The sequence below is a fragment of the Pogona vitticeps genome, chromosome 2 (genome assembly GCF_051106095.1).
Source record: "Pogona vitticeps strain Pit_001003342236 chromosome 2, PviZW2.1, whole genome shotgun sequence".
NCBI lineage: Eukaryota > Metazoa > Chordata > Lepidosauria > Squamata > Agamidae > Pogona > Pogona vitticeps.
The window spans coordinates 137,532,398-137,559,683 of record NC_135784.1 but is presented as its reverse complement, the minus strand read 5'-3'; the positions used below and the strand labels follow the sequence as shown (position 1 = coordinate 137,559,683).

The following is a 27,286-nucleotide window of genomic DNA, read 5'->3' as shown; positions in this document are numbered from 1 at the left end:
AACCTCACATCTGGCTTTTGGACAGAGCAACGTGGGGGGGAGGGGGACCGCTCCCCACATTTGGGGGTGGGGGACTAGCCCTCTTCTTCGATTACAAGCTGCCTCTGATGAACTCCTTCCCTGCCCACAACAATACCTGTTTAAGGGTCAGGTGGAAAGCTGCTGTGGCTCGAGCCATCTCTGGGAGGACAACAGGGATTTTTAGCAATCTCTCTGAGAAGGCAGCCAGGATCTGCCCGGCTTTCTTCACCCATTCCTTGTGGCCAGTGTAGCAGGCTGCACGTAGCAGGTTAGTGACAGCCACAGAGTTTGGACTGGGCTCTGCGCCATCTTGGTCTAGGAAGAGAAAAACAATGGCCAATCCGTCAGAAGTCTAGAGGACCACAGGCAGCTCTCACCAGAATGACACACTGTTAAGATATAAGAATAACAAGAGGAGAAGGTCAGTGCTGGATCAGACCAATGGCTTATCTAGCCCAGCATTCTCTGACAGCAGTGGCCAACCAAAGCCGACTGGCATGTTGTCCAGCAACAGAATGTGCAGTAGTGGCACACTCTCTTCAACAGGTGACATACAGGCACCCAGGCTTGTAGCCACTTGTAACCTCGTTCAGCAACCATTTGTCTCTCTTTTGATCACCATAGTAAACTCCACCATTTACCAAAAGACCACCTCCTGTATGTGGTCTGATGTCACAAAAATGCTTTTCTAAACAAGAGGGGCAGGTGCACAGAAAGCTGCAAAGACGACACCTGTGGCGGAACACAGAATTATTCTTTGTTGTATGAAACCACAGCAAGAAACCTCTGGTTCAAGTGTTTTTTCCTCATTGTGGAATGGGGATGGGTGCGAAAGGTGTAACATGCCTCTTAAAGACAAGGCAATGTGTTTTTAAATATTGTGCCACCGAAGAGAAAGGGGATAGATGTGATAGCCCCAGGAGAATTCCAAAAGGACCCAGCAGAAACTCTGGCCCAGGGGGTCCCTGAAGTTCTCAGGGCTTTGGAGAACTGAGTTTCTAGAGGGGTGGAAACTCTTCCCTCCTTTACCTTCTGAGGTCTCGTGCGAAGGACCTGCTTGTCCAAGGGCTCATCAATTCCCAGTTGGAATGGCAGACATCCCTGTCTCTGAGAGAAACCTACGTACCATCCTTCATGCGGAGGAGCAAGGAAGGGTCGGCAGCCTCCGTAGAAAAATAGGCGAAGCCCTTCGGGTCCCAGAAGAGCTCATCCTGCTTGTGCTGAAGCTGCACAGCCCATTCCAGCCACCTTGGATCCAGCGAGGCCTCGTAAAGGTCAAAGAGGGCTTGAATGACAAAGACGTAGTCCTCTAGGAATCCGTGGATGGGAACAGAGCTGGGCAGGAGGTCAACAAGGATGCAAAGAAACAGCATTATAAGAGGCATGCCCCATCTACCACCTCTAAACCTCATTAATGCTATCAGATGCCTTGCACACCTATGGTCGGGTCGAGCATGTCAATCCCATGGCATGAACTGCAGGATATCTCGGAGCCAGAGGTTGGGAGCTGCATTCCCCACTGTAGCTCCTTAACCGGGGCTGGACCCAATGATCCATAGGGCCCCCTCCTCTAGCCCTGCAGTTCTAAGATGATGATGATTTCTGACTAAATTAGGAAGAACATTCTGACAATAAAGAGTTATCCCACAGTGGTATGGATTACTTGGGAAAAGGACAAAGTCAGCTATAAGTAGGTTCTGTATTAGTCTTAGGCAATTCTTCTTCAGGCGATACAAATGACAATTCAGAGTGGTTAATAAACGAACTTTTATTAATACAACTGTTTGTGTCATCCTTATTAACCTCAACAGAACTTTGTATTGTTAACTGGGGAGGGGAACTCTCCCAAGACCATAACAATGACTTTTCATTATTTCCTTTAGTAGTACGTTTTTGCCTTTATCTCCTCCTCGGTCGGTTGCCTCAGGAAACCGTTGCGCACCACACACAAAGTCCCGCAACTTGGGTGACGGGCCCAATCTGCCTCTTTTGTTGACTCTTTCTCCAGAGTAGGATCCAATTGGTGTACCAATCAAGCAGGACCCCGACTCTTGGGGTACACCAACACCATCCATTCTTCTGGACTAAGACTAGGTATTATGGGTCTAACTTTTCCGCCTGATGAACTTTCTGCCTCCTCGTCAATCGTGCTAGCAGCTGTTCTCTTCACAGGCACGGCAAAAACGTGTACACCTTTGTTGGTTTTATCTGCTAAGGTTTCTCTGATTACAGTTATTTTCTCCATCTCCTTAGACTCTGTTCCTTCTTCCGTAGTCAGGAACACATCTAGCTTCTCTCTTTCGGGTTCCCCCTCCTTCTTGTCTCCTGCCTCAGCCGCCTCTAACTGCCCTGACTGTTTTTCCCCCTCATGAGTTCCTTTGTCTCGAGCCCTCACTACCTCCATCGCACGGTATTCTTCCTTCTTTTCTGCTTGTGCTTCTGTCTTTGGCTTTCTTTCTTGCTCTGTCACTATATCCCACGTTGGGCTTATAGTCTGATCTATCCTAGTTGTTTGAGGGGACGGCTCACTCTCTCACATTTTCTCTATCTCCTCCTCATATCAGCTCCATTACAAAGGATGATGCAGGTTCTGTGGCCATCTGTCAGGGATCCTTTAACTGTAGGTCCCTTCACTGCCAGGGGGTTGGAGGGGACCCTACGGATCCCAACTCTACATTTCCGCAGGAGATTCCCTAACTAACCGAACGGTTAAATCAGGAACAAAGGCAGACATAACCTCCAAAAGCAAGGCAGAACGTCCCTCTCCTGGGCCGTCATCATAATGATTTCGACCCTCTCTCCATGGTGAGAATGAGATTATTAGAGAGAGACTGTGTGTTGTGCTGGGAATTGAACGCCACACACACCAGAAGCTATTGCTCAATCTGCAGGAGACTGTTGCTTAAAAATCTCTCCTGGACAATAAAGCTTGTGTTTTATCGTCTTCGGATATTTTATTAGAAAAGCCGTATACAATATTTTAAAACAAGACGGTTAAAGAAAAAGAGATTACTGTTTCCCCAGGCTGCTTAGTGAAGGCAAACCCCTGACAGGTCTGGAATATAGCGATGGAGACACCTGCCTGCCTTCCAAGGTGAAAACTGTGGGGCAGCAACCCCACAGGCGGCCTCCATCTTATCTGACTCAAGGCAAGCAAATTACTAACAGAACCTCCGTCTCCACTCAAGTGGCCATGAAGAGGTGACTGGAGGGAAGGGGAAAGGCAAACAGTTGCCTGAGAGCAACTATTGCTGCTTGAAAATTCAAACCCAGTAGTGACATACAGAGCCATGTCTTCGACTTCTTCCCACACCGTGCCACCTCCTTTCTCCCAACGTCTCCAGTCATTTAAGCAAAACGTCCACCCTGGCATGCAAGAGGCAGGTCCAGAGCTGAGTGCCTGTCAGCATTAAGCGTGCAAGTAAATCAAACAGGTGCTCTAATCGCTGTTGACACAAGCTTAATTTGAGTTTACTGGAGCCGGCTTTGGGAAGGCATAGATCAAGGAGGGGTCCAACTGGGGCTTCGGAAGCTTCTCTTTATAACAAGCTTGATGTCAAGCTAGTACATTTCCAGAACTAACCCCAATCCCAGTGAAGCAACTCTTGCAATGCTATGGAAAGTCAAATGGCACAACATTCTTCCTCGTGAGAATGGCTGGCTGTGTATCTCAGTGTCACCTCATACATAAAAGCAAATGTCTATTTCATCTCATGACGATGTGACCCCTCTGGACAGACTCAGTAACATGCCTGAAAGCTCAGACATGAACATAAAGCCATGTTCATCAACCAATGACCAATTACAAAATAAGGCAGGCTAATTGGCCAGAGGCAGACCGAGGCAAGATCATGTTAGAGTAAGCAGACAACCTTTTCCTCTTAAAAGAGCTCTGCTTCTAATGACACATTAACTATTCAATCTAATTTGGTCTTCAGTGGAAGGAAGGTGCATATTTCGGTCTTCTTGTATGCCTGTGTGCGTGTACGCAGGCATGTATGTTCCTGGATTTTCTACCATACACCTGTATACACACACACCTGCACGGAATTCCCATGTTTATCTGCACTTAACTGCCGCTGTCAAATACAAGTTTATTCTGTGTGGTGGTCACAAGAGTGAACTATGAGCTGGAAATCCCCAAATGAAACAGGACCTCAACCATGAACTCACTAGATGACCCAAACAAGTCGCTATATTTCAGTCTCAACCCACTGGCTGTAATATAAAACAAGCCGGCTTTATACAGGCTTTGCAAGAGGGTGTCAAGTTAATGCAAGTACAACACTTTAAACATGGGGAGGGGCACACACATCATTCTACATACAATATATCCACTGTATCCACATAATTATGTGTACATAGAAATTTTTATTTTTATTTTTTAACAGGCTCTCTAACAGAAGCAAGACGAGAGCCCCTGCTGCTACGGAAACTGAAGTTCCCCCCTCACTGTCACAAAGAAGGTCACACGCCTCCACGCTCGTTCCCCTTGAGAATCCAGAGACATTAATTTCAGTGGAAGTTTCACCACTGCGTTCCGTGGAAGGCGCAGTTTGCACCTTGAGTTTAAGGACACAGACAGGGGTCCAGAATCATTCTATTAAAACCAATTGTAACAGGGCATCCATCCAAGCTCCTGGTTTCACACTCAGACAAAGGCAGCTCTTCGACAGGTTCCACAATGAATTGCAACCACCTATTCTTAATCAGGATGGGCCAACAGCAAAAGTGGAGTAGGAGCAGGGAGTCTTCGAGGAGAGACGCAACAGCCAGGGGCCAAGGAGAAGACAAGGCAATCCTCTGCATGGATGACTGGGGCCGTCCCAGAGGGTGCTCTGCCTCACGCATTTGACTTGCTTTTGAATCTGTTCACACACTTGCAAACAGGGAGGAGGAAATCAATTAAGTTTCCAGAGGTCTTGGACTACGACTCCCACAAACTCACATCGCTGGCCATGCTGGATGGAGCTGAGGAGAGCTGTGTGCCAAAACACCACCAGCCTTTGTCCAGATGTTGAGACCAGCAGCTGAAGTCTTTTGGAGCTGAGTAACAGATGCAGCAACCTGCTCGACAAGCTGAGGACTTCCTCCCACATAGCTCCCAAAACGGTGGAACTCCCTGCCTTCAAGAAGCAGGGTCGGTTTCCACTCTCATTGTTTTTAGGAAGGGTACAAACACACCTCTTTTTAAACTGACCTTTAAACCAGGGTGATGGTTTCGAAGGTCTGCAGACCTTCTGATAGGAATGGCTTTGATGCCTGTGTTTCACTTATTTGATTCTAATGATTCTGAACTTGTTTTGATTACTTTTCATGATGATTGGAAGCTGTTCTTGAAAGATGGGATAGAAACTCAAAAAGCAGCAGCAGCAACATCTGGGAGGCCAAAGGAGTCCCATCTCTGATCAGAAGAGCACTGGCGTTCTCCCAGCTCCTCCCTCGGGTAACTCAGCCCCACACCACGGAGGTATCTCGAGGCTGGCATACTGCTGAGGTGCCTTTGTCCATCTGACCCACTGCTGCCTACTTTTGATGGGGAGCAGCTCTCCAGGCTCTTGGACAAAGAAAGGTTTTCCCCCCCTCACCTGTTCTTTGATCCTTTCACAGAGAGGACCCCAGAAACTGAACCTGGGAGATTCTGAGCTCAAGGCAGCCGCTCTGCCTTGGAGTTACTCCTTCTCCACTTCCTCCAGGCACATCAATCCTTTCCTTGCAGACATTGGTCTTGTCTGGGATTGCTGGCCACTTACCCCTTGTCCACGGAGTTGCCCTGGCCCCGATAGCAGGTTCGGATCAGCTTTCCGTCGTTGCTGTTAAACATGTGGTCCTGCAAGAAGGAAGCTGCCTGCACAGCCCGGTCCGTGTATTCTTTCTTGCCCAGGATGGCTCCGCTCTGAGCAAAGCCAGAGATCATCAAGCCTATGAGAAGGAGAAAGGCAACGCAGGGGAGGATAGGCATGTATGGATTGACATTCGCCCCAGAATTCCATGGGAGCCTCACTTCTCCCAATATTCACAAAAGGACAAGACAGAAGGGTTGACGTGGGGCTCCCAACGTCCGGTTGAACACACCACGTTCTGATTAAAATGACTGTTTATAGCAGGGGTGGGGAAATATTGCAGGAGTACCAGCGTCAGCCAGTATAGCCAATGGTCACAGATACTGGGACAGGCAGTCCAACAACAACTAAAGGGCCATGCTTATGGACCCCTGGATTCCAAGGAGGTCCTTCAAAAGCAGATTATATAGGACAAACCATCCTGTGCCGCATGGGAACCTACCACTGGGTGTACAGGCACTGCATTTACTGCAGAAAGAGTTCTACCACTGTTGTATTCCTTGTCAGAAATTCGGGAGAAAGAATAGGAATCCAGAATTGACTCATCCCTTGGAGCAGACAAAGGGCACAGCAATAAACGCTGAAGAGCAGGTACTCATCACAACACTCTGCACAGCCACACCCTCCACAGAGAGTAAAAAAAAAGGCAGGCACCTACGCTGATCTGTATCAAGCGTTCCAACAGTTCTCACCCCTACAAAGAGCATGGCTTTTGTAAAGCTAATGGGTCTCGACTGCACACTCAAGACTAAGCCATTCCAAAATATCTGGCATTACAAATGGTTCAAAACCGTACACGATTACTTTGAACATTTATTCTAATACACATATACCACACCTCAGCTGCTGTGAAGTTTGCAGTTAAACTGAGAGGGAACAGGAAAGTTTGGTGGGGTGAGACGCACTCATCAAAAAAATCTTGTTACCTCCAACCTGCAATCTCTGGCTCCATTATGCCACTGCTCGTGGAAACTACCGCTTAGTGAAATGTTTTCTTTCCACAAAAGTTAAGTGGCAAACACGTCTTGATGCCTTTAAATGTTATTTCTCCCACAATATTTTAAAGATGGACACTCTATTACAATCGAGGGGGGGGGAGGGAGGGAGGGAGGAGAGTATTTCCAAAGAGAGAGGTGTGCATTCCGGAGATAGGGGTGTGTGTGTGTGTGTTTCTCTACCACTCTTTTCATTCTCTGTTTGATATCTTCATTCCATAATAAACAGGCGCACCCCCACCTCCGCTCCAAATTCATTATATAAAATGAGAAAAGCTACAATCATGTGAACAGCTGCCTGGATTAAAGAAGACTCTTTCAAGCAGCCTGCGAGAAAACCCAAGAGAAAGGAGCTGCTGCCCCCTGGTGGCAACATAGGATAAATGTCTTAGAAAAAGCATGCCTATCCAGAGAGCTTTTCTCTACAGTAATGCCACTGCGGGGGCAGAGGGAAGCATCAACAGCCGAATAAGGAAAAACAGCTTCAGACACATCAGAGGCTGTTCCTCCAGCATCTGAGATGGTGGGAGATCTATTCAACGAGATGGTGGCTCAACTTTGTTGCATCACAGAAGAGCCAACTGTGGCTAAAATGGACCGAGCGTCACACTCTCTGTGCACCATGCATCACTGCACCCTGCACAAGAAATTTCTCACCATTCCAAGCTGCCAGCATCTTGGTATCCAGGTGGGGTCGGGGCCGCAGGGCCCGTGCCTTCAAAAGCGCCTCCCGGCTTTTAACCAGCATCGTCTTCAGCTGCTGCAGCTCCAATCCAAACCGGGCGGCTGTAAGTTCCAAGGAATATTGCACAATGAGGACATTTTTCCCTTTTAGCTCATTGTGAGGGTCCTGGAGGGGAACAAAGTCCGACATCAGAGAACAGAGAAAGAAGCAAAGTCAGACTCTTTAGCTCCACACATTTGTGACCATTATTCAGCTTATTCTAACTCGCTGGCCTCCCAGTGGCCTTCCTCATGGGACTGGCTGGCTGTGTATCTGTGTCACTGGGGCCCCATCACTGGGGCACCCCCAAGACAGATGGATAAGACCATTTCCTTTCTCCTTTTTCTTGTTTTCCAACAATAGTTCTCAAACTTTGGTCTTCAAAGGTTTTGGAATTCAACTCCCCAACTCCAGGCCATGCTGGCTACACCTTCTGGGAGTTAATGTTCAAAATATCTCGGGGTCCTGGTTGATAAACACGAATTTAGGAGAAGGAGACACAGCACGTAAAAGGTAACCAGAAAAATGGAGAGATAGAAAAGGATGATAGATAAAGGTATACTGTAGATTAAACAGTTTAAATTGGATCCCATGTTTATTATGGTTAGGGGTAAAAGGTAGGTTCTGTACTGGAAAGAAGTCTGAGACTAGTGATGTATCACAGTATTGCCATACCCTTATTAAAAGAATACCATCTCTCCACTGGCTGTCACACTTTGGGCACAACATGAGAACATAAGTTGGAGAAGACCATAATTCTGGGAAAAGCGGAAGCCAACAGGAGAAGATGAGGACATATTATGAGATGGGTTGACTCAATAAAAGTAGCCGCGGCCCTGATTCTGCAAGAGCTGAGCAGGGCTGAGAATAACCGGACATTTCGGAGGTCACTCTTTCAGAGGGTCACCGTAAGTTGGGGGCAACAACGACAGCACATAATGACATCTCCCTGGGCCTCTTAAATAATGATTGCCTCTTCCTTCCAGGGACCTTTGGCTAGAAGCTGGACTTGATGACCTTTGGCATCCCTTCAGTTCTATGGTCCTATGAAGACTCAGCTGCCTCTGAAATCTGTCTCAGCAGTTTCTAAGTACTTTGGGGCCAGCCAAATATTCCATTAGCTCTCAAGGCCAGGCTCAGCTGTTCCTCAGTTGGTATCATACAAAATCAAGCATCCTCTTCCAACAATTAGGAGCTAGCAGCGTTGTCTAAGGAGAAAAGTCCTGGCTCTCTCTTTCTGGAAACCATACCTCCAAGTTGTTTTCCCAGACCGCAGCACACAAGACATGTACCCTTCTTGCTCCTTTGTGGCAGAGGGGCCGAGAGCATTTCAGACGCTTTCCCTTTCAGAGGCTTCACATTTCCCCAGCATTCAAACAGCCATTCAGTTGGAACTAAGAAATCTGCGGTTTTGTCTCAACTAATCAAAGCAGACTATTCACACAACACACGCACTAACAGATTTTAATTTATTTTCCCTCCACTGTCCCGGATAAGCCAACAAGCTCCTGCTTCACACCCTTCTTTGCTGGTTTGCAGTGGAACTAAGAGGATTTTTGGCCCAGAGGCGGCTGATCGTGATTCCAACTTCTAAGTCTCAAAATGCTGCTTTTGGATCAGGAACCCTGTAGCTCAGGAACATCTGCTGAGAGGCAGCCAGAAACATCCATAACACTTAAGACTAGCCAATCAGGGAACATGTCTTGGAGGAGAGAGAACCTTTGGAAGAGACAACGCGGGAGTCCCCCAACGTTCTGACAACACCCACCTGTGCGGCAGTTCTGACAAAGCACCCTTCCCCCCTCACAAGTGCCCCATAGTTCTTGGTGCTGTGCAAAGTGGGGGGGGGACAACTCTGTGTGGATCTTGCTCCCACTGTGTATGTTTGTGCCTCAGCTGGCTTAGGCTCTTGTACCTCATATTTACCACAAAGCCTACTTTGAAATGCTTTGTAGAGCCGGCTATGCGTGCTTTTGTGCTCGTCTCCTGTGACTGTGTATTCACACAAAGGCACACATGTTGAGGCAAACCCTTGATGATGTTGCCTGGCTGAGAGCAGGTGCATGAATGAGGGCAGCGTCCCCCCCCCCCATTCGACAGGAAGCCCAGAAGCACGTGGGTCTGAGCAGCTGGGCTTCGGCAGATGCCGAGACTGGCCGCCTGGGGCTGCAGCTGTGGTCGGTACAGGACTGGCCCAGAGAGACACACACAAGAGTTCTTGTGGGACCTGGTCAGCACTTCTTTCAAGGTCTGTGGTGCCTCCTGTGGCGACCAGAATCTCTCTGAGCTGCAGAAGAGGTTACGAGGCAGAAGTGGCTCAGGTGCCTCCCCCGACCCAGGCTCAGAGCTTCATCGCTGTCTGAAGCTCTAACAGCCACTCCCCTAGCAGGGAGGCACGGCGGTCCTTTCTAGTAGCTCTGCTGGGAGAAAAAGATCTCTGTTCTCAACCTCTCATAAGCCCGGACAATCTCTGGGACATTGCGGGACAGCGAAGGGCCAACCTGCTCCCCACCCACTCCCACGTCACCTTCATCGGATTCACATTGCCATCTTCCTTCACCCCGTAGTGATGGATGAAGACATCCGCTAAGGTCTTCCTTTCCGGGTTCCCTTCAATGGGGTCAGGCAAGAGTTGACGGATCTCCTCAGCGGTCCATACACAGAACGCCCCTTCCTGCTTCTCTTCTGACTGGACGGTGGGGTAGGAGTCTGCATCCTCTGCGCTGTAGAATCCCCCAGACTGAAACCGAAAGCAGCACCGTGAAGGTCCACATTCCTGCACTGCCCAACCTGACATGAACAAAGGAGTGAACGTTCTGCTCGGAAATGAGCTGATTCAGTCTACTCATTTGCCCAGTCATGATGCCGCCTCACACAAAATTTGCATCCCTGCATTAGCAGTTAATGGCTGAAATCCTGTTGTGCAGCTCAGCATGCATAGCAGGGATGACATCATCATCAGTGGCAAACAGCCACTGATTAAAGGCAAATGTAAGGTGTACACAATTTATACACAATGCAACAATGTTGCATGCACCTTGAAATCACCAAAGGAAACCTTTAATCAGTGGCAATTTGTTGATGATGATGATGTCCTCCCTGTTATGCATGCAGAGCTGTGCAAGGGGATTTCACCCATTAACTGCTAATGCATGGCCCTCCAGACATATTTAGACTACAACCTGTACTGTCCCTTACAGTCGGTCTTGCTGGCTGGGACTTGTGAAGACTGAAGTCTAACTCCAGCACAGCAAAAAGTTCTTCAGTCCTATATTAAAGAATAGTTGGAGAGTATGAGGGTTTACACTCCAGTAGCAAAAATAATGAATTTTGGAGGAAACAAATAAGGAAAATCAAACAAATCATTAAGGAGAGATTCATTTTTCGTAGCTCTATTAGTTACTCAAATATGTATGAATATGCATTTTACAGAAATGCTCCTTTACATTTGAAAATGTCATGGTTTTACATCCAGTTTTTCTTATCTTATAATTAATTATCCGACCCATTCCCAATCTCTGAAAATTCCTAAAACATATACCTGTACCCTTTTTTTAAAGCCAATCTGAGTTCTGTACTCTGGTACAGACCTGCTGTTGACCCCCGTGTGACCCATGTCAAGCTGAATGTGGCTGAGAGGAAGAAGGGGGGAAAGCTTGTTGCCCACCCCATGGAAGGATGTTGTATAAAGGGCTGCATTACTTTCCTCCCATAAGGCTGGGAGCTCCAGGCACTGTCCAGGACTGATGGCTTTGCAGCTCCATCCATTCCAGGCGGATGATGGCAACTTGAAGGCTGGACACAGCTATTAAGGGCAACAAGGGACAACCCAAGACGGTAGCTTACCTTATCGCTCAGATCCCGGGAAACATACAGCAGAATATCTGCCAGGGTGTCTGCAAAGAATTCATCACCAGAAATCTGTGTAGGAGAGAAAAAGGATTTTATTCCAAAGGGGACAGATTTGGGGACAAAAAGGTAAAGACAATCATGTTTTTGATACTTGCAATTAAAGGAATTAAGGGGGAGGATGGAAGGATGCTGGGATGGGGAGGCAACACTCCCCAGTCAGGGCAGAGGGACCCTAACCTCCAGACCAAGAAAAGCAAAGGATAGCACTGTTGGAATCAGTAGGAATGAACTTTGATTTATATCAAAATGCTGTCTGCCAGCTCAACCTCCTTTGTGCAGCAGAAATGTTGAAGGCCTGGGAGAATCACACCCAGGCCATTCGGCCCCCCAAGGCACTAAACAGCTGTTGCCTAGTGAATAAATGAGAAGCCCTGGGAGCAAGGGACATATGGCCTCTTCGTTCTCTTAGGATGTATAAGGTGCAGCCATGTCTCCACTAGAAGCTCAGAAATAAAACAGTAGTGACAGAGGCATAGATGACAACTCTGAACATACCCCATGGATCTCCTGCCCGATCCTACCTGCATGTTTCACACAATGCCAGTCCACAACCCCAAAGTTCTGCAACAACCCAAATCTCACAACTGGACTTAGAGCAAGAACTTGCGTTCAGATTTATTCCAATTTGTCTGATCTGTGCACATTATTCTTTTGGGATTTTGTTTCCATGCCACAAGATGCAGGTACATGACCCCCATCAGGATGGAGACTTAGCGTAAAGCTGCTCTTAGAGGGTGGATGAGATGAATGCGAGTATCCCGCCAGAGTACTAGCAGCAGACAAGATATGCAATAGGGGGATCCAAGCTCATCCCTGGCTGTGGGGAAGCCAATGATCGAATGCTGAGGCAAGGAGGCTGCTGTTTTACTGACTAGCTTTGCTAATCCTCTAAACCCTTGCAGATTCCACAGCTGCAAATCCTTTTTGAATTGCATCTGAAGAGTCTGGTAATGGGCAATTAAAATTAGGATGGTGAAGGAGAATGGCTTAACACAAAAGCCCTCTCATCTCCAGCCCAGGTTACATCAGCAGCCACTCTAGCTGAGCACCTGAACGGGAATTTATTCACTGGACGATGTGTATGTGGCCCTTTGCCTCAGAGGAGCCCTCCCAGTAGTTTTATGACTGGAATCAACCCGGCACAGCGTCACATCCAAGGGCTACGCTTACATTAAGAACAAAGGAGAAAACATGAGCTCAAATGTAGGCACCTGCATCAACAGAACGTATCTAAATTTCTCATCCCCTGAAGCCTGATCTTTACTGTCCTTCAGAAAACTGGAATAAAATAAGAGTGGGAAGCTGGGAGAAGCCTCTTGGGAGGCTGTTTTGCAGAGAAGGTGCCACCAGAGAGAAAGCCCAGAGAACAAACAAGAATCAGCTGCAGGCACAAGCCATAAGAGAAAGGGTTCAGGAAGCCGGATAAGCCACAGATGGTACCTAATCAGAAAGAACATTGAGCAGCCAAACCTTGTAGCAGTACAAAAGGTGTGTGTGTGGGGAGGGGATTAATAGATACCCAGTGGAGTGCTGTGAACAAACTAGGACTCAGGAGACCTAAGTTTGAATCCTAGCTCAGGCAAGGAAACTCACTCTAGTAAATGGTAAAGGTAAAGGTTCCCCTTGACAATTTGTCCAGTCGTGTTCGATTCTAGGGGGTGGTGCTCATCCCCGTTTCCAACCCATAGAGCTAGGGTTTTGTCCAAAGACAATCTTCCGTGGTCACGTGGCCAGCGCGACTAGACACGGAACGCCGTTGTGGTGATCCCCTCTGAAGTCCCTATCCCCCCCCCAGGTCTTCACGAAGTTCTCGCCCATCTTCCTTCTTCGCTGCCACCAGATATTAAATCTTTAATATCAATTACTTATAGAGACTAGTGTGCTGTTCAAAACTTAAGTCATTTATTAGATCAGGGAAGTTAATATTTGATTAATATTTAAGAGAAAAATCACAGGTTGCCAATCACTTGCATTTGAATCAAATCTGTTGTACCTTTAAACCTCTTTTAACCTTCTGTTTCAATCTAGACTCTTACAGATCTCTAACTCACTCTTAATTCACTTTTAAGTTTCACACAGTCTCTCTCTACCAGAATCTCCTCTCAGACCCCATCCACCAGTCTTTTTATCCAGCTCTCTCCACGCTTGGCTCCGCCTTCCATCCACTCATTGGCTCCTTTTTTTAATATTCTGCGATGACGGACAGGTGAGGGCAGGGCTGTTCGCTACAGCCGTTATTTTCCCACTGAGGTGGTCCCTATTTATCTACTCACATATTTGCATTTTTTTTTCATGCTTTCGAACCGCTAGGTTAGCGGGAGCTGGGACAAGCGACGGGGGCTCACACCGATGTGTGGATTTGATCTTACGACTGCAGATCTTCTGACCTTGCAGCACAGAGGCTTCCGTGGTTTAACCCGCAGCACCACCATGTCCCATGGAACAGTTAAAACCACCCCTTAAATATGCAACTTGAAAGCCCTATTAGGGTCACTATAAATGAGCTCTGACTTGACGGCACAGCCCAGGCACACAGGGATTAACAAAGAGTCAACGCAAGTGAGCAAACTGTTGACCGGATGTCCTCCAAGCACTACCTTGTAGCCCCTCTTGAGCTGAAATAACCAGTAGGGATGTCAGGGAAGGATTGTTCTATCCCTTTTGACTCTCTGGCCTGCGCCTCTCAGCCCACTGATTATTTCGCAGGCTCTGCACTTATTCTCACTTTAACTTCCTTTCACGTTTGTACAGGGAGCAGACACATTCTCTCCCCTCAGCTATGGGCTCTCCAGGGGGCCCATATCCACCCTGTTAAGAGCAGCATTTAGGCTTTTCTATCTTGAAGGTAACTTTCTCAGTAAAAGTTTAGTTACGGTATTTGATTTCAACGGCTGCCTTTCCTCGTGGGCCTGCCCTGGGAATGGCAACCCACACCTTTAAGCCAAACTCAGCTACAGAGAGAACGTTTATTCTTTTTTCTTTCCTTTCTCTCTCACGTTGTGAACATTTACAATGAAACGTGTTGACAACACATATTAGATGCTGCACAGCTCAATCACAGCAGGGTGGGAACAGAGCACGTGTCCGTGCCTCTGCCGGCTCCCATCCGAGCCCTCTAGTTCCCTCGGAGCCCAGGAAACACAGAGGATGGGCTGTGCGGCCCGCAGGAGTATAACGTTGGGAGATATAATGGAATTCTTTCTTCAGTGCCCTCTGGACAAAAAACAAACAAACACCATTATAGGGAGAGCCTGAAAAGTTATTACATGCTTGACAACTCAAGATTCCCTCCAGGACGGAAGATGTGAGGACAGTGAAGGTCACAGGCCAAGCTCGGGAATCAATCCCTTCTATTCCCCTCCCTTGCCCTCCTCTGTGAAATATGTTCAGGCCCATTTTCTGGCAGCAGTGAGATGAGGTGGTGGTGGATCTGCTTATTGAACTGGGAAACTTCACCCGAAAAGAGAAACTGAGGAGAGGCAGATCATGGAAGCTGCCCCATCCAAACATTTCCCAGGGGGAGGCAGCTTTGGCAGAAAGGCCAAGCGTACATTCATTCCACTTCCGAGCAGGCCTGCCCGTCACAGAGCAAAAAGTGCAACTGCTTTTGCTCCAACCAACCATTTCTGACTTCACCCTTTCCTAGGTAAACACTGACTTGCTCTACAGCACCCAAAGCGATCAATCCATGTCTTGGTTTTCATTACACTCCTGAGGTGCCACATTACGGCCTAGGATAACGTGCAGTGAGCAGTATGGAGGGATCTGCCGTTAGTGTCACCATCTCCCTCCACTGCCCACAAACAGCCTCGGCGAAACAAAGGAAACAACCACAAGAAAACTTCCGTTTCCTCCTCCTTTGCCTACAAAGGTGAGTCATGGAGTGCCAGCGCTGAGTTCAAGAAGCCAACTGTCTGACTATAACGATCCTCCCCTTCCTCCTCCTTTTACCCAACAACCCCTAGTTACCGTCATGTCACCTCAATGAGGAGATATCTAGATAGAGTTTAAGTACCTTTCCTCCCAACCGGTTCCAGTTTCTCAAATCACAGGCTAACCTGCCCCTCAGCTGAGGAACCAGGGACGGAGCAATCTAAAATATCCATCCTAATATCATTCAGCGTAGTCACGCGCTTCCAGGGTTGCCAGCGTGAAGGTTTATGGGCATAATTCCGTTGTCCTCAACATCACTGAGCTCCCAGGTGCCTGACTGGCCTTGGCCACAGGGTAGACGGCACAGGCTCAGCATGGGCAGCCCAAGCAATGCGCCACACTCTTCCTCGACACCACATGGGAAAAGAAATGTGTTTCCCCATCTCTTTCAATAGGAGGTGGCAAAGGCGCTGCCCCAGAGTATCAGGGCAGCTGGAGAAGGAGGAGAAAACACCACAGCTACTCCTCCCACCCTTCAAAAAGGCAGGAGGAGCTGCTGTAAGGACTATGACAGCACAGCCCTGGCTGCTTGGACCCCAAACAGTGCCTGCCAGAGGAAAAGGAGGGGTGTCCAGAGACTTCCAGATGTGACCTCCTCGGGTCCCCACCATTCTGGCACCTTCAAGGAAGGCTGTATCCTCCTCCTGCTCCTCCTCCAGTGCTGTTGGGAGGACCACCCCCATTTTGCTGCTGCCATTGCTTACACCCCCTATTGCAGGTAACAGGTCCCTCTTGCTTACAGGCATGGCTTCTCCTGGATTGGAAGCAGGGCCGGAGGGGAGCCAGGCGTTCTCCACCCTAAGGGCTCTGCAACCCGAGGAAAAGGCCATTGGCCTTCCTGAGGAAAAATGGCAGAGCTGGGCCTGTCAGAGAATTCATGGGGTGAAAAGATCTATTTATTTATTATTAAACTTATTCCCCGCCCATCTAGACTGACGTCTAAATCTATCCCATTTCTCAGAGAACGACTTCAACGTAACTGACTCCATCATGTTAGGCACACAGAAAGGCGGCCACAATACAGAATGGAAGCAGCAATACAAGGAAATAATATGGAATCCAACTACAGTACTATGAAAATTTCCCCTGATTTCCTCTGACTTTCCCCTCCCCCCATAAAGCCTTGCCTCCTGCCCCCTTCTTGACCAAGATGAGCATTTTCCCCTTTCCCACTTCTTTCCGGCCCTGTCCTACAACAGAGATTCAGGGGGTGTTGAAAGAGCAGTACCTGGAATGCCTTGGCATAAGCTGCTGCCAGCTGCCCCTGGTCGTACAGCATCTTTTCGAAATGAGGGACATGCCAGCGTTGATCCGTGGAGTAGCGATGGAACCCCTGCAGGAGGGAGAGAGGAGGGAGGTGGTCACCCTTTCTGTCCAGCTGGAAGTGGTGTTATATATCCCCCACAAATTCTCTTCAACAGAAGACAGTCTTAAGCCGGGCAAGGATGTCTCTGAGGGTTAACAGACTAGGCCGCCCTAACGGAGAAGCTCCAAAGCAGTCAAAAGAGCCTGGTGGCTCAGGAGGCCTCTGGCGATACAAAGCCACTGGGCCCAATCAGTCTGCGGTGGTACAAGGCTCACAACACAGGAGAAGAACAAAGGTGGAGTCTTATCAGCTACTCTCTGAAAAAGCGAGAAGCTGCCTACAACAAGGAGCGCCGTAGATCCTGTTCTGTGGAGGGTTTGGAGTATTGACTTCATAATTCTCTGCTTATCTTCCTAGAATCCAGTCTCACAACCATACATGCAATTTTAGAGGACCTGTGCCCCAAATATCCAGCCCTAGTATTCCCCACAGGCTGCACTGACCCATGTAAAAGTCATGATGGGAAGACATTTCCATTTCCTTCCTCCTTCTTTTTATTTTGAGGAATCTGATAAACCCCACATCCCATTTCGGAGCAAATGTACTCTGAAATGGCCTCCAGGTGCAGAAAATAACTCCCTCGGAATTTTCTTAGCTGCAGGTACCCAGGGGCACCCACAGAGGTCACAATAGTAAACTAGGAGCAGGGGGGCATGTTGCCTACAGGTGGCACTTTGCCCACCCTTGCCCTGCACAATATCATCCATTCTCTTTCCAATTCAACTGTCTGAATGGCATTGCTTAGGTAACAAAAGAGTACCATCCACATACAGGAAGTTGCTATCAAGGGGCTCAGAGATATGAGTACAGAAAAATCTTGACCAAAACAAGGAAAGGAGAGAGAAAATAGCCTTGAGAAACAACCAAGAACATCTCATAAAATCAATTCAAATATCTTGCAATGTTTATGTCACCAGGATTGTGTCCACGTAGTTTAACGCAGCCATTAATGAGTCCATACCCAACGCAAAGGAACGTAATGGGAACTGAGTGTGCGCAGTGGGCACAGAATGCTGATTCACTTGGTGGGAAGGGGGAAATGGCTAATAAGCGAAGGGACAGAAGGAATCTCTGAATAGATGCATTTCACATTACAATAGTCTGTTGCACAATCCTCCTTACACAGTAGATTAGCTGGATTTACATTGATTATAACCATGGCAATCAGGACATCTTTGAGATTAGGCTGTCTTTTTAGCAACTGGATCAATGAATGATTCACTAACCAAGCTGACCCCACATCATGAGTGGATTTTAAAAAGGGTATTTTACTGGCCTGACCAGCCTACAGTGAACATGTGGCTCACGAAGCCTTCCGTCCAGCCCATGTAAGTGGCAGTGTTTTATCTCTAATAAATTATCCTTATCTAATCTTCATTCTTTTATCTAAACATTCATTCACCTCCATATCATCTCAATGACAAGTGAAAAGGTGAAGTTTAAAGTAAGTTCAGTCAGTCTTTCTGCTTGTTGACGGGCATTTACAGATCCTATCTCAAGTCCAGGCCTGGCCTAAATCCCACACGAGGATCCAAAGGCTGGCAGTTATTAAAAGGCCTGGTATGGTGTTCAGCTGTGCCAAAGTCACCATCCAACCCCGCCCTCCAAGCTGCACCACCACAGCGTTCTCTGCAACTCATGAGGCCACTGCTCAGCTGTTCGGAGCTATTCTCTTGGACAAGATGGCAAACATGAATGAGCCTTCCTGCGTACCACGCTTCCCCCTGTAAGCAGTGCCCGGCCCCATCGATCCAACAGCTGCTTAATAAAAGGAGAGGAAGACAGTTCAGGGGAAGGGGTCACACGTGAAAAGGAGGACGAACAGCTATTTGGGATTAATCTCTCAGTGAAGGGTCTGCCATCACAGCACTTACTTACTTACTTACTTACTTACTTACTTACTTACTTACTTACTTACTTACTTACTTACTTACTTACTTACTTACTTACTTACTTACTTACTACTTACTTACTTACTTACCTTACCTTACCTTACCTTACCTTACCTTACCTTACCTTACCTTTACTTTACCTTACCTAACCTTTACTTTACTTTACTTTCTTACTTACTTAACGTATTTCTATCCCACCTTTCTCCCCAAAAGGACTCAGGGCAGGTTACATCATCAAAACAGTATTTAAAGGCTAAAAACAATAAGTATACAAATATTTAAAAAGAATTAAACAAGTATTATATTAAAATGCTAACTAGGATCAATATTAAAACATATTTAAAACACAGCAGAGCACAACAGTCCATTAAAACACCCCTTAGATCACCAGTCATTAAGGAAAAGCCTGCCTGAAGAGGAAGGTCTTTCCCTGCTTGCGGAAGGACAGCAAAGATGGGGCCAGTCTGGCCTCCCGTGGGAGGGAGTTCCAAAGTCTGGGAGCACCGACAGAGAAGGCCCTCTCTCCTGTGTCCCCACCAAGCATGCCTATGAGGGGGGCTGGACCAAGAGAAAGGCCTCCCCTGATGATCTTAATGTCTGCAGCAATTTGGACCCTTTGAAGTTTTCGAACACTTTCCAAAGGCAATCCCACGCAGAGCATGTCACAGTAATCCAGTCAAGATGTAACTAGGGCATGTGTCACTGTGGCCAGATCAGACCTGTCAAGAAATGGGTGCAGCTGGCACACTGGTTTTAACTGTGCAAAGGCACTCCTGGCCACTGGTGAAACTAGGGTATCCGGACTCAGAGGTGAATCCAGGAACACCCCCAAGCTGCATGTCTGTGTTTTCAAAGGGAGTGTAACCCCATCCAGCACAGGCTGAATCCCTATTCCTTGATCTTATTTTTGACTGACCAGGAGCACCTCTGTCTCGTCTGGATTAGGTTTCTCTTCATTCACCCTCATCCAGTCCATGATTGACACCAAACACTGATCTAGAGCTGAAACATCTTCCTTGGATTTAGATGGAAAGGAGAGACAGAGTTTGGTGTCATCCATGTATTGTTAACATCAAACCCCAGAATTCCGGACGACCTCTCCCAGTGGTCTTGCTATAAGCAACAGGAGACAAAACAGAACCCTGTTGGACACTACAGGCCACCTACGGGCCTCTATCCATTCTTACCTGGGCAATATGATCATGAATCCCCCCATAGGCCATCATCTTGAGTGTGTGCAGTGCCATCTGAAGTGCCTGAGCTCCTTCAGGAGTTGACCGATGAAGAGCCCAGTAGGAGAAGAGGAAATTCAAGTTGACTGCAACATAAGAAGGTTGGGGGAGAGTAATGGATCCAGCTCAGTCGCTCATCTAAAGCCACCTCCTTCTGTGACAACAGACTGACTAGACTGGTGAGATGAACCTCCAGCCCGTGGCCAGTCCCAATAGAGTCAGCAGCTTTCCCCAAAATCCAGCCATTGCTGAAGGAGAGATTTCCCACGTGCCCCTCACTTTTCCACTTGGGAAGGCAAACAAGGTTGGGGAGGCAGGATCTTGGGCTAACCTATCCGGAATTGGTCTGGGTGAAGGGCCTCCCGCTAGCATCTCACCCGACCAATTTGCAGTGTTTTTTAAATCTAAAGTGGAGTCCATCCGCCGTGATCTTTCTCCTTTTTTAAATACAATGGATCGAGCTGAGATGTCCAGCGCTCCGCCTTGCCCGGCAATTCTCGATTCCTTTCAGCCTGTGACGCCAGATTTGGTGGACAAGGCACTTGATCGCTGTCAGGCCTCCACCTCTTCTCTCGACCCTTGCCCGGCCTGGCTAATCAAAGCAGCCAGGCCTGTAACAACAGAACTGGCCACTGTAATAATTAATGGGTCTCTCCAGGAGGGCAAGGTTCCCCTTGCCCTCAAGGAGACACTCATTAGGCCCATTAGGAAGAAACCAAATTTGGCGACGGACGACATTGGAAACTATAGGCCTGTCGCCAACGTTTCTTTCCTTAGCAAGGTGGTTGAGAGGGTGATGGAAGATCAGCTCCAGGCGCTTTTGGACGAAACCAATGCTCTGGACCCATTCCAGTCGGGCTTCAGGCCACACTACGGCACAGAAACAGCACTGGTTGCACTGATGGATGACCTGTTGAGGAAGGCCCATGGGGGCAATATGTCCTTGTTGGTCCTCCTTGACATCCCAGCGGCCTTTGATACCATTGACCATGGTATCCTCCTAGGGAGGCTCTCTGAGTTAGGAATAGGTGGCCTAGTGCTTGCTTGGCTCCGTTCCTACCTGGAGGACCGGCCCCAAAGAGTACAGCTTAGAGAGAGGGTTTCGACCCCGTGGAGCCTCAATTGTGGGGTCCCACAGGGGTCGATCATCTCTCCAATGCTGTTTAACATCTACATGAGGCTGCTGGCAAGGGGGGTCATCAGGGGGTGTGGAGCCTTGTGTCGCCAGTATGCTGATGACACGCAGCTCTACATCTCCTTCTCATCTACCTCAGTCAATGCCGTTCTGTCCCTCCAGCGCTGCCTGGAGACTGTACTGGAATGGATGCAGTTGAATGGGTTGAGGCTGAACCCAGACAAGACGGAGGTGTTGAGGGTGGGTGGTCCTTCCGTCAGCAGTATAGGTAACTCCCTTTCTTTTGGGGGAATGACCCTTGCCGCAAAGAATGAGGTTCACAGCTTGGGGCTACATCTGGACCCAGCGCTTACCATGGAAACCCAGGTGACATCCGTGGTCCGCTCCACCTATTTTCATCTATGGCGGATTGCCCAGCTGCGTCCATATCTTGATCGGGGGCCCCTCACTACTCTAGTACATGCACTCGTAATCTCGAGATTAGACCATTGTAACGCACTCTACGTGGGGCTGCCTTTGAGGCTGATGCGGAAATTTCAGATGGTCCAGAATGCGGCAGCCAGGCTACTTAGTGGGGTGAGAAAACACCAACACATCTCCCCCACTCTGGCTGCTTTGCACTGGTTGCCCATCCGTTTCCGTGTCAACTTCAAAGTGCTAATGATCACTTATAAAGCCCTAAATGGTTTGGGACTTCAATATTTGGCAGGTCGTCTTCTCCCACCCAGATCTACCCGAATCACCCGCCATAGCCAGCAGGGATGGCTGACGGGCCTGACACCGAGAGAGGCTCGGAAGGAAAAAACTAGAAACCAGGCCTTCTCGGCGGTGGCCCCTCGGCTGTGGAATGCCCTCCCAACAGAAATTCGGCTGGCACCCTTGCTGGGTGTTTTAAAAAGACAATTAAAAACTTGGCTATTTAGGCAGGCCTTCCCTCCAGTCAGCTAAGTCTTTTTATTTCTTCTTTCCCTATCCTACCCCATCTTGGTAATCCTTTTCTTAAATTAATTTTCTTAATTAATATAGTAATTGTATTTTTAATGATTATATATATTTTATATTGATTTATTTTATGTTGTAAGCCGCCCCAAGTAGACATGGTGTAGAGGGGCAGGGTATAAATCTAATAAATAAATAAATAAATAAATAAATAAATAAATAAATAAATAAATAAATAAATAAATAAATAAAAACAAGCAAACAAACAAACAAACCTGGAGTAGGAAACTTGGGTGATTCTGAGAATCCACCATATTCTTCATCATAAGACTCTGACAGTTGCTGAAAACACCTGGTCATCACCTCCTTGGAAGACGGGGGTGGTTCCTCTCCTCGAACACCAACATCAGTCCTGGCTAACAGTGCAGACAAGATCTTCTGGCTGTTTTCCAAAAGGCTTGTCTTGTTCCGTTTCCACTAGAGTGAAAGGCCGAAGGGAGAGACTACAAAGTCATCATTCTTCACCTATTTGCCTGGTGCCTCACCTAATCATCTGCCTGCTCAGAAAGAATTCCAGTTCATTTCCCACCCCAAAAGATTGAAGAATGCTCTTGGAGGAAATCAAGGTAAGAATGTTAGCAGAACACAACAGGCCAAATCGCTCAAAATGCTCATGGGAAAAGGAAATCCACTGAGGATAAAACCTAGTCTTGAATATGAAAGCTGGCCTCTGTGTGGGTGTAAGGATGCAGAAGGTCAATATGGAAGCAACTCATGGCCTTCCTTCCACAGCAGAAGAAACAGAACAAAGGAAAGGAACCTATTTCTTTGAAATGTGATCCAGGAAGAAGGGCAACCATCTAGAAATGGTCACTTAGAAAAAACCAAGAGATGCCAAGATGCCCAGTCCTTCCTGGCTGGCTGCTGTTTCCCCACCCCTTTCGGTTACTTTAAATCACTGGTGGGCAAAGTGTAGCTCATGGGCTACATGCGCCCCACTGAACCCCAACAGCAGCCCTCCATAACCTGTTCCCTACACCCAACAATTATTTACATTTTTTAAAAGAAATATTTTTGCTTGAAAAGTGCCCTTGCAGCCACTAGGATGCCTCATAGTACCTGTTTTTTGTCACTTTGTAAAAATTTGGACACCAGAAGATGTGAGTGTGCTTTCTCGGCAGGGGGCGGGGGGAGATAATGGGGGGGGAGCACAAAGAGGCATGGGAGTCATTATGGCTCTTTAAGCTTCATGGTGGCCATGTGTGGTTCCCTAGACCTCATCTTTTCTTCAAATGCAACACTGCTGGGACTTAACAATCCCACATATGGATTTAAAGACAACATGACACATGAGGGGCAATCCACAGGGACTGCCTTCTCAGGTATTGTAGCTGCCACTCCTACCACTGCATCAAAGCGTTCCCAGGATCTTTCACACACGAACTATGTGGCTCTAGGACAGAAGCTGGCAAACCTCAGTCTACTAGCCAGTTCCTTTCTCCCCAGTCCTCACTGACATCAAAAGGAATTCCCCAAGTCCACTTCGTTTACAAGTCCTGCATTAACCCATCCAGTTAAACAGAGCAGCAAGCTTGTTCCGGATGCTACACTGATGGTTATACCAACAAGGACATCAGTTCATTACACAGTCTTGAACACTGCACTCCGTACCTGGTCTAGGATGCGCAGCAGAACAGTCCGAAAGCCAATCTGGTAAATTCTGTCCTCGGGAGGGAAATAGGTCCCACCTACAAATGGTTTGAGTTCAGGAGTCAACCATACGCTCATTGGCCAGCCCCCTCCACTGCTGGTGGCCTGTAGGAAAAACATGATAGCTAGAGATGGGGACACTTGTATTCACATATGAATATCCCCATGCAGCTGGAGTTAACGAGAGTCCGCCCCCTGGGGCTGGATCGCCCACTCACACATCCACTGGCATCAGCAGCCTCGCTCACCCTTCCCATCACTCCTGGAGCCTCGCTCTCTTCCTGCTTGGCTAGTGACCCAGCAGCTGTGCAGGGAGACTCGTCCTCCCTCCCTTTGCCTGGAGTGGCTAGCCGAGCAGGCAAAGAGTGTGGCTCAGGGATTGATTGGAAGGGTGAGCGAGGCCCCTGCCGGCAGACGCGTGAGTGGATGGTCCAGCCCCAGGGGGCGGACCCTCGTTAACTCCAGCTGCGCGGGGGTATTTGTATTCATATACGAATACCCCCATCTCTAATGATAGTATATACTGTAGTAGACACCCTGCACCATTCTCTGTCCTTCCTCCAGGAAATAATCAGAGAGCTAGTTATCTCCCGTTCTTTCCTCTGGTGTGCCCATGGGCTAATGCCCTACCTGTACAAAGGTCATGTAGACTTTATCAACATCTGGGCGTTCCTCACGATCCACCTTGATGCACACGAAGTTGTCATTCAAAATTCTGGCAATTTCTTCATTCTGGAAGGATTCCTGCTCCATCACATGGCACCAATGGCAGGTTGAATAGCCAACTGAAGACATACATACAGCCAATTAAACAAGAGTCCACCAATGAGAAAAGCAATGGAATGGCAATCTCCAGAGAAAATTGGCGCTTCACGGGGATTGGGGAGGTTGATAGGGGAAACACAACGGCAGTCTTCCTCTGCAGATACATACTTTGAGGTGCTTAGGTAAAGAGTGAGGATAGGCACTTATGTATAAGAAGAACAAAAGGGGAAGTAGCTCTTTTGGAATGTTGGCTGCAGACCACCTGGAAGGGTTCACTGCCCGTTCAGCAAATTCTGGAACAGGATACCAACAACCTTTCTGTAAGCAAAACGTTTTATACCCGATGAAAGTGAACTGGCTAAATCAAGGAAGTCTGAATGAGGAGGCTTAATAAGATATTTTTATAATGAAGTGCCGAAGCCAGGTTATTAAAAAAATAGGCACCTAACAACCTTTGAGACAAATAGAAGTCCTTTTAGGCTTCAGTTCTGTACACTGTTATATCTGAGTCACCACATATAAGTTCAATCAATTTTTTTCTGAAAACACATAGTTTTCCAAAATTCTTTCCCATATGGCATTTTTTTTAAAAAAATTAAAGGATGGGGAAGAAACAGAAAGTAGCAGCTAGAATCCTGTTAATTACATAAATTGGCCTGAATCAAACAGCATAAATCACAACAGCCAATTTTGGCTAGTTAAGGAGTCAAGGCTTACACTCCTCATTGTGCACCAACTGCATGACTTGGCAGGCAACAAGGAATGGAAGCCCCAACTCCTTAACTACCAGCTGTTCACCACCATGATTTATGCCATTTTGACTTACACCAGTGTATTTAACCAATAGGATCTGGGACTAAATGTAATCTCCCAACTTACTATAAAGGACTGCCAGGTTTCTGTCTTGACTCAATACCATGTTTTTGTGATTGACCCAAGCCACTGGATGCATCTCTGCCTTAGAGCCAGGTTCTGTTTTCCCAAGAATAAAAAATATTTAGCCCCTTCTTACAGTAGCTTCTATTTTATCTAAGCTCCAAATCTCCGTGTACGAGAATGTGCACAGAGCCCTCGTCAAGTCAGAAAATCTTCTCCTAATGAAGCAGACACATCCACTGGCAAGTCTACATATGACTATCACCAGGGAATCAGCTAACTTGCCAGTAAACATCTTTGCAAGGTGCACAACCATTAAATGAGTCACATCAGAACATCCCAGAAGAAGGAGGCCTGGGGAAAGGAACTTGCCCTTTTTTTCTCCCAGAAAGCATTTGATTGCCCAGTACACGGGGGGGGGCAGTTTTTGTACTGGCCTGTGTTATATTCAGGATTTGAGCATGCATGGGGGGGAGGCTCCAATTGCATAAGCTGCTGTAGCAACATGATAAGGTTCTGGTTGCGCACAACTAGGCGCATGACCAGCACTGGTCAGATCACTGTGGCACCTTCCACAGGCAGATTAGTCAACAAGATATTGGTCATCATTTCTTCCTCCAAGTGCAAGCTTATTCTCTCAGACTGAAAACAACATGTTAGCAAATAGGAATGTTTTCCATATTTTCTACATGTTTGAAAGCGCCAATAAAGATACTATACACCATATATGCATCTATTCAGATGTAAGCATCTACCTGTGGTGAGCATAGAATGAAGCTGTTTCTTCATTACCTGACAGAAATATCAACTTGTCCTCCCTTTTTGCTCTGTCAAAGGCTTCCTGGCCCCAAGGGTACCTGTGGGGGAAAAGAAACTGAGAAAGATGCTGGAATTTGTTTCTTCAATCCACCTCTTTCAGTATACTGCAATTTAATGCAGGCTGCTCAATGGTGGCTGTGGAGCTTAACATTCCTGTGAAGGCAGAGAGTACCTGAAAGCTGCCGCCACTACCACCCCGCCACTTGGGACCCACTGGAGGCCAGCCTTGATCCTAGCCGTGACAGAGAGCTGTTTGTCTGAGGAAAACTAATTCAAGGAGTTCTGCCTGGAGCTATGCCAAAGCAACTCACCTGGCTCATCTACTACCACGAGCATGCTGGGGCATGTGTGTACACGCAGGCATGTGCAATTAATGATCATTTAGCATAGGTGATGAACAGAGTGCTCACTTCATTAGAAGTCAAGATTATTGTTGCTCCTGATTTCATATCCCCAGGGACCACCCAAAGTAGCTTTTTGAATGCTGAACAAGATTCCGTAGCCATTTAGTTCTGTTCTGAGCTGGAGAACCGCACCATTTAGGAACCCCGGTTGCATTGTCAAAATTGTCTCAGTACCACCTTTTGATCTTAAAACACAAACCAGCTTCTCCTCCTCAGCGCTGCTATGGATCTGTACATTCAGCTCAGGAGATACCCCAAACAAAACCCACTCACTTGCTCTGATTTTCTATAGTTACTACTCATGCATTCTCTTTATAACCCACTTTTGTACGATATCACATACACAATGTGGCATATAATAATATAAGCAATCATATAATTTTTTTACAGATCCATGAACAATGTTAAGAGAAACCTGATACATCAGACATCAAGAACTATGCAACATAAGTGCCGTTTAAACAGAACCTGAAACATTAAACACCAGTTGGAGTAAAAACTGTTTTCACGCATCATTTCAAACCCAAATGTTTTAGAAAATGTTAAACTGAAAACAGGCAAAAGGGGAAGTCTTTTCAGATCCCATAGGAGGACTTTTGAAAGTTGTGCTGCAAATAAAGAAACAGATCCAGTTGGGCCTCTGAAGATGATGTTGAACAACTGTCCTCTGAAATCAGTATCAGAGCTCTAAAAAAATTCATATGGGTACTTAACATGAGT

At 47.3% G+C, this 27,286-nt stretch overlaps 1 protein-coding gene across 3 annotated transcripts in view; it reads right to left on the bottom strand.

Moving 5' to 3' along the window:
• The window catches only part of SPATA20 (spermatogenesis associated 20), a 51,721-nt gene that overhangs the window by 18,980 nt on the left and 5,455 nt on the right, over nt 1-27,286 (bottom strand). The window contains exons 3-14 of one of the 3 annotated variants that reach the window (XR_013541009.1): nt 26,136-26,200; nt 24,333-24,487; nt 23,664-23,807; nt 22,268-22,469; nt 19,874-20,004; nt 16,657-16,761; nt 11,430-11,504; nt 10,096-10,323; nt 7,517-7,709; nt 5,775-5,943; nt 1,148-1,356; nt 137-410 (exon numbers count right to left, since the gene is read on the bottom strand). Coding sequence is in view for 2 of the 3 variants with exons in the window: in XM_072990620.2 (XP_072846721.2) it covers nt 137-336; nt 1,148-1,356; nt 5,775-5,943; nt 7,517-7,709; nt 10,096-10,323; nt 11,430-11,504; nt 16,657-16,761; nt 19,874-20,004; nt 22,268-22,469; nt 23,664-23,807; nt 24,333-24,487; nt 26,136-26,200 (1,876 nt within the window). In the remaining variant the exon portion in view is untranslated. The remainder of the gene's footprint in view (nt 1-136; nt 411-1,147; nt 1,357-5,774; nt 5,944-7,516; nt 7,710-10,095; nt 10,324-11,429; nt 11,505-16,656; nt 16,762-19,873; nt 20,005-22,267; nt 22,470-23,663; nt 23,808-24,332; nt 24,488-26,135; nt 26,201-27,286) is intronic. The other 2 variants (XM_072990620.2, XM_072990621.2) reach the window with 2 other exon arrangements.